This window comes from Carcharodon carcharias, chromosome 3, assembly GCF_017639515.1.
Source record: "Carcharodon carcharias isolate sCarCar2 chromosome 3, sCarCar2.pri, whole genome shotgun sequence".
NCBI classification, from domain to species: domain Eukaryota; kingdom Metazoa; phylum Chordata; class Chondrichthyes; order Lamniformes; family Lamnidae; genus Carcharodon; species Carcharodon carcharias.
Window position 1 is genome coordinate 65,382,024 of NC_054469.1, and position 6,624 is coordinate 65,388,647.

The 6,624-nt window shown below is 38.9% G+C and overlaps 1 protein-coding gene across 3 annotated transcripts in view; it reads left to right on the top strand.

Moving 5' to 3' along the window:
* Positions 1-2,351, top strand: part of trdmt1 (tRNA aspartic acid methyltransferase 1) — a 100,902-nt gene extending 98,551 nt beyond the window's left edge. For all 3 annotated transcript variants that reach the window (XR_005942602.1, XM_041183825.1, XM_041183826.1), the window contains one exon: positions 1,663-2,351. Coding sequence is in view for 2 of the 3 variants with exons in the window: in XM_041183825.1 (XP_041039759.1) it covers positions 1,663-1,763 (101 nt within the window). In the remaining variant the exon portion in view is untranslated. The remainder of the gene's footprint in view (positions 1-1,662) is intronic.
* The last annotated feature ends 4,273 nt before the right edge of the window (positions 2,352-6,624 follow it).

Consider the following 6,624-nt stretch of genomic DNA (forward strand, 5'->3'; position numbering starts at 1 on the left):
TGTGTCTGTCTTCACAGTAGAAGATGCAAAAATGATTCTTGAGTTAATGGGGAACCGAAGGTCTAGCTAGAACGAGAAACTTGAAGAAATCATACAAGTAAAGAAGTAGTACTGGAGAAATTAATAGGACTAGGTGATAAAAATTCCCTAAATCTGACAATTTGAATCCTATGGCTTTAAAAGAGGTAGCTGCAGATAGTGGATGCATTTGTTTTGATCTTCCAGAATTCCTGAGGTTCTTGAACAGTTCCCTGCTATTTAAGAAAGGAAGGAAAGAGAAAACTGGGAAATGTAGGCCAGTTAGCCTAACAATAGTAATAGGCAGCAGAACCCTAGAACCTACTATTAAGGACACGGTGACAGAGTACTTAGAAAATCAAAATACGATAATGCAGAGTCAAGACAGATTTATGAAAGGGAAATTGTGTTTAACTGACATGTTAGAGTATTTTGTGAATGTGACCAGTGAGATAGATAAGGGGAATCCTAGATGATGTGTGATGAAGATTCATTTGACTGGTTCCTGAGATGAAGGGATTGTACTATGAGGAGAGATTGAGTATATCCTGGAGTTTAGAAGAATGAAAGGTAACCTAATCAAAATATCTAAATTTCTTAAGGGGCTTGACAGGGTAGATGCTGAGAAAATGCTTCCCTATCTGGGTAATCAAAAACATGGGGTCAAAGTCTCAGAATAAAGGAGTCGGCTATTTAGGACTGAGAAGAGAAATTTCTTCAGTCAAAAGGTTGTGAATCTTTGGAATTTTGCTACCCCAGGGAGCTGTAGATACTGTTGAGTATATTCAAGACAAAGGTCAGTAGATTTTTGGACACCAAGGGAATTAAGGGATTTGGGGATACTGTGGGAAGGTGGAGTTGAGGTAGATTAGCTCTTGTTGAATGGAGGAGCAGGCTTAAAAGAGCCAATTGGCCTACTCCAGCTCCTATTTCTTGTGTTCTTATGGGGGAATTATACATGCTTGCTTGCAACGAACTACCACACGATGTAACATACCTACAGGGTAATGTGAGGATATTCAAGCTTTTGTTGTTGGGTGCTGTGTAGGTGCCTACAGTGGAGTCTTGGAAAGTTCAAATCAGTATTCCTATTGTTTTGCATACATCTCAAGTTTTTGATACTAAGAGATCTTGATGATCAGATTTAATGGTATTGCCTCATAACAATAGAACATAAGAAATAGGTGCAGGATTAGGCTATTCGATCAATCAAGCCTGCTCCACCATTCAATAAGATCATGGCTGATCTGATTGTGACCTTAACTCCACTTTCCTGTCTGCCACCCCATAACCCTTGACTCCCTTGTAGATCAAAAAACCCATCTCACTCAACCTTGAATATATTCAGTGACCCAGCCTTCCCTGCTTGCTGTGGAAGAAAATTTCAAAGGCCAACAACCCTTAGAGAAGAAGTTCCTCCTCATCTCTAAGGGAGACCCCTTATTTTTAAACTGTGCTGCCTAATTTCAGATTCCCCCATGAGGAAATAATACCCTCTCAGCATCTACCCTGTCAAAGCCCCTCAGAATCATATATGTTTCAGTCAGCTTAGTGAACTTTCTCTGAACTGCTTCCAGTGCTATTTTGAGAGTCAATATCTTGTGTTTATTTATGGTTTAAACTATATTTTGATTGTCTTTGCAGGTTTTCCTGAGAAAATTTCACTGAGACAAAGTTACCGTCTGCTAGGAAACAGCCTCAATATCCATGTGGTAGCCAAGCTCATTCAGTTGATGGTTGAATGATGTTGAAAACATGTAGTTTTATGACTTATTGTATGTAAATATGTACACCTGGAAATGTTTATTTTACTGAATAAATCAATGCCAAACAGATAGTGTGAAGTAATGTGTTGCATGATACGTCTCAGAATTGATCATTTTTAATACTGTTGATACCTTGAAACAGTTCTTTCACATACAGCTACACAGAAATTTGCCCTTCCAAGATTGCTTAACCAGTATTGCCTCCAGTTCAAGTTGAATTGGTTGCTTTTTCGTTGGATTTTGTGACATAAGACTCTTATTCAGCTCCCTAACAGCATTGTGGATGCACCTACACCGCCAGATGGATTGTACTGGTTCAAGAAGGTGGCTCACCACCACCTTTTCAAGGGAAATTAGGGATGAATAACAAATCCTCACCTTGCCAGTGACACTCACATCCCATGAAAGAATGGAACAAAAATGTAATGTGAACAAATTTTAAATAATTCTTGGATGTATATCTTAAATGTTTTCTCTAACAGATTTTTAAACTGTATGGTAAATTCACAGACTGATGACAGAAACAAATTGTACCTTAATAGAATAAAATAAAAGGTTTTATACATAGTTGTTTTGTTTTGATCATGGCTATTTTTACTGTACTGTTTCTTTGTACAGTAAGCCCTTGTTTTTTTGTCACCCTAATCTAGTTTTGAAATATTCTGGAGTGAATTGCGATTAAATAATAATACATGTTCATAATGCAGCAAGAAATTTATATGGCTTATTCAAAAAATTTGGCAGTCTTCTCTATTTGTAAAACTTGTAATGCAGCGTTTTTAGGGTGTTCCCAGCTAAATCTCTCAGTATGACACCAGTTTTGCATACAATTGTAGATTCATAGAATTTTTACAGCACAGAAGCAATTCAGCATGTTGAGTCCATGCAGATCTCTACAAGTGCAATTCAGCTAGTTCCACTCCCTGCTCTTTCCCTGTAACCCTGCAAATTTTTCATTTTCAGCTGCTTATTCAATTCCTTTTGAAAACCACAAATGAAACTGCCTCAACCACCCTCTCAGGCATTACATTCCAATTCCTAATTACTTGCAGCATAAAAAATTGCTTTCTTATGTCACCTTTTGTTCTGCGAATCGCCTTAAATCTGTAGCCTCTGGTTCTCGACCCTCATCCAAAGGGAACAGTTTTTCTCTGTCTACTTTGTCTTGCATTCATTGTTTTGTTTGAACACCTCTATCAAATCTCCTCTCCAACCTCTCCTTAAGGAGAATAAGCCCAGTGTCTACAATGTAAGCTCGTAGCTAAAGTCCCTCATCCCTGAAATCACTCTCTTAAAACTTTTCTATACCCTCTCTATAGCCTTCACAGCCTTCCTAGAGTATAGTGCTCAGAATTGGACACACTACTCCAGTTGAGGCTGAATCATTGTTTTATAAAGTTTATCATAAATTCCTTGCATTAGTACTCTATGCCTCTATTATAAAGCGCAGGATCTCGAAGGACCTGTTAACCATTTTCTCAACCTGCCTGTCACCTTCAACGATTTGTGCACATATACCCCCAGATCTTTTGTGTTCTTGCACCCCCTTTTAAGTTGTAGTGCCTCTTCTAGTTCTCCCTACCAAAATGTAACGGATCACGTTTCTCTACATTAAATTTCACCTGCCATGTGTCCACCCATTCCATTAACCTGCTTATGTCCTCTTGAAGTCTATTACTATCCTCCTCAAAGTTCACAATATTTACAAGTTTTGTCACCTGCAAATTTCAAAATTGTGCTCTGTATACTCAAGTCTAATTGATTAATATGTTTCAAGAGATGCAGTGATCTTAATACCGACCCCTGTGGCGCACCTTCTTTCAGTCCAAAACGCAACAATTCACCATAATTGTTTCCTGTCACTCATCTGACTTTGTACCCGTGCTTCCACTGTCCCTTTTATTTCATAAGCTTCAACTTTGCTGATGAGCCTATTATGTGGCACTTTATCAAACCCTTTTGGAAATCCATATACACTACATCAACCCTCTTTTTATGTCATCAATAAACTGAATCAAGTTGGTTAAACAGGAGTTGATTTTAATAAATCCATGTTTGTTTGCCTTAATTAATCCACTTTTGTCCAAGTGACTGTTAACTTTGTCCTGGATTATTGTCTCTAGAAGCTTTCCCATCAATGAAGATAAACTCACTGGCCTGTAGTTGCTGGGTTTATCCTTACACCCATTTTTTGAAAAGAGGTGTGACAATAGCGGTTCTCCCTTCCTCTATCAAAACTCTTCTGTATCTAAGGAGGATTGGAAGTTTATGGCCAGTACCCCTGCACTTTTTGGCCTTACTTCATCAGCATCCTTGGATGCATCCTATCCAGTCTTGATGACTTATCAACTTTAGATACAGCCAGGCTTTCTAATACCTTTTTTTAAAAATCAATTTTTAGCCCATCCTGTATCTCAGTTAGCTTCTCATTCAATATGAATTTGGCAGCATTTCTTCCTTGGGATAGACAGATACAAATTAATCATTTAGTACCTCAGCCATGCCCTCTACCTCCATTCCTAGATCCCCTTTTGGTCCCTAAACAACTCCACCTTTTATCATCCTTTTATGTCGATAGAATACTTTCCGATTTCACTTTGTTAGTTGTCAGTCACTCATGGTCTCTCGTCACCTGTCTCATTTTGTTTTTCACTGCCCCTCTGAACTTTTTATATTTTTCTGGTTGTCACTTGTATTATCAACCTGACAGATGTGATACACACTTTTTCTGCTTTATCTTTCTATCCCTTTCCTCACCTAAAGGACTTTGCCTTTGGTTGCCCCACTTTCTCCATCATAAGAAAATACTTCAACTATACGTCAACCATTTTCTCTTTAAAGGCAGCCCATTGTTCCATTGCACTTTTTTCTGCCAATCTTCCATTCCAGTTTACGTGGGACAGTTCCATTTTCAACTATTGAAATTGGCACTCTTTCAATTAAATGTTTTTATTTTAAATTGCTCCTTGTTTTTTCCATAGCTAAACTAAACTTTATGGTACTTTGATCACTGTTCCATAACTGTTCCTGTACTGATACTTGATACATCTCATTTCCCAAAACCAGTTCCAGCAATGCCTCATTCGTCATTAGGTTGGAAATGTACTGATCAAGAAAATTCTCCTGAACACTTTTCAGAAACTCTTCTCCTTCTCTGCCCTGTTCACTATTACTATCCCCATTATCACTGTAGTTCTTGCACCTCAGTAATTTCCTAACAAATGTGCTCCTCTATCTTTTCCACTAGTTGGTGGCCTATAGAATGCACCCAGTAATGTAATGTTACCTCCATTGTTTCATAATTCCAACCTTGACTGATCCAGTAGACCCTCCCTCTCCAACAATGTAATATTCTCCTTAATTAATGCTGCTACCCCCACACCCCTCCCTCCTTCCCTATACTTGCTGAACACTTTTTATGCAAGGATATTTAGTACCCAACCCTGCTTTTTGAGCCAGGTATCCGTGATTACTACAACATCACAATCCTATGTGGCTATTTGGGCCTGCAGTTTACCAAGCTTATTTACCATGCTCTGTGGATTTACACACATGCATTGGAAGTCCATATTCAATTTTACTGTCTTTCCTCTTGGTCTGACCCCACCTAATATCTCCCCAATAGCACTAGCAAACCACCCTGCAAGGACATTGTCCTTGCCCTGTTGAGATGCAACCCATCTGCCCCATACAGGTCCTGTCACTCTCCAGAATTAGTCCTGATGTCCCAGGAATCGAAAGCCTGCCTCCATTACCCTCTGTAATCTGTAAGTGTGCATGCCATTTCTTCTGTATCCAATCTTTTGAGTGTATGGGTGTGCAAGTGGTACATTTAATTCAGCATAAGTGTTTGAGAATGAATAACTTTTATTTTAGACCTTTTTTTTAACTCTTTCCCAAGATTATTAATCTTTTAATTCATCTCAGCACCTACTCTGATAAATTTAGTTGCCTTTGTTTCAGAGTTATCTTTGGAACTGTTACACAAATTTGACATCTTCACTTGGGGATTCTGTTCATTTCAGAATCTTTCCTCCATGGTCATTAATTGCTCCTTCGACTCTTTCAAATCACTTGTTAGATCCTCAGTCTGTTTCCTTATCTGCTTCCAAAGTCTGGATCTTCCTTAACACACATCCCATTCTTTTTGTTCCCCAGAAAAAAAAGCATTCACTCTTTTCGCCACCGATGAACAGTGCTAGCAGTGTGTACCATCTACAAGATACACTGCAGAAACTCACCAATGTTCCTTTGGCAGCACCTTCCAAACCCACGACCGCTACCATCTAGAAGGACAAGGGCAGCAGATGCATGGGAACACCACCACCTGGAAGTTCCTTGCCAAGTCACTCACAATCGTGACTTGGAAATATATCGCCGTTCCTTCACTGTCGCTGGGTCAAAATCCTGGACCTCGCTTGCTAACAGCACTGTGGGTATACCTCCACCACATGGGCTGTAGCGGTTCAAGAAGGCAACTCACCACCACCTTCTCAAGCGCAATTTGGGATGGGCAATAAATGCTGGCCCAGCCAGCAATGTCCACATCCCGTAAATGAATTTTTAAAAATTCGTTTTAGAGTTCAAGAATCTCATTGCTTTTTTCACAACGAAGTTCCAACAGTTCATCAGTTTTGGTTTTTAATTCTGTATTCGCCCAACTGGTAATTCATCAGTAATTCTTTTTCCTATTCAAGACGTTTTCACAATACTTAGAGACTTCTAATAGTTAAGAGATCATCACGTTTTACTTAAATATCTTTGTTGAATTTGCTTCTATAACTTTATAATTTAGACATTTCAAGTCCTCAATTATGTCTACTTTCTTACCCCCTGATTT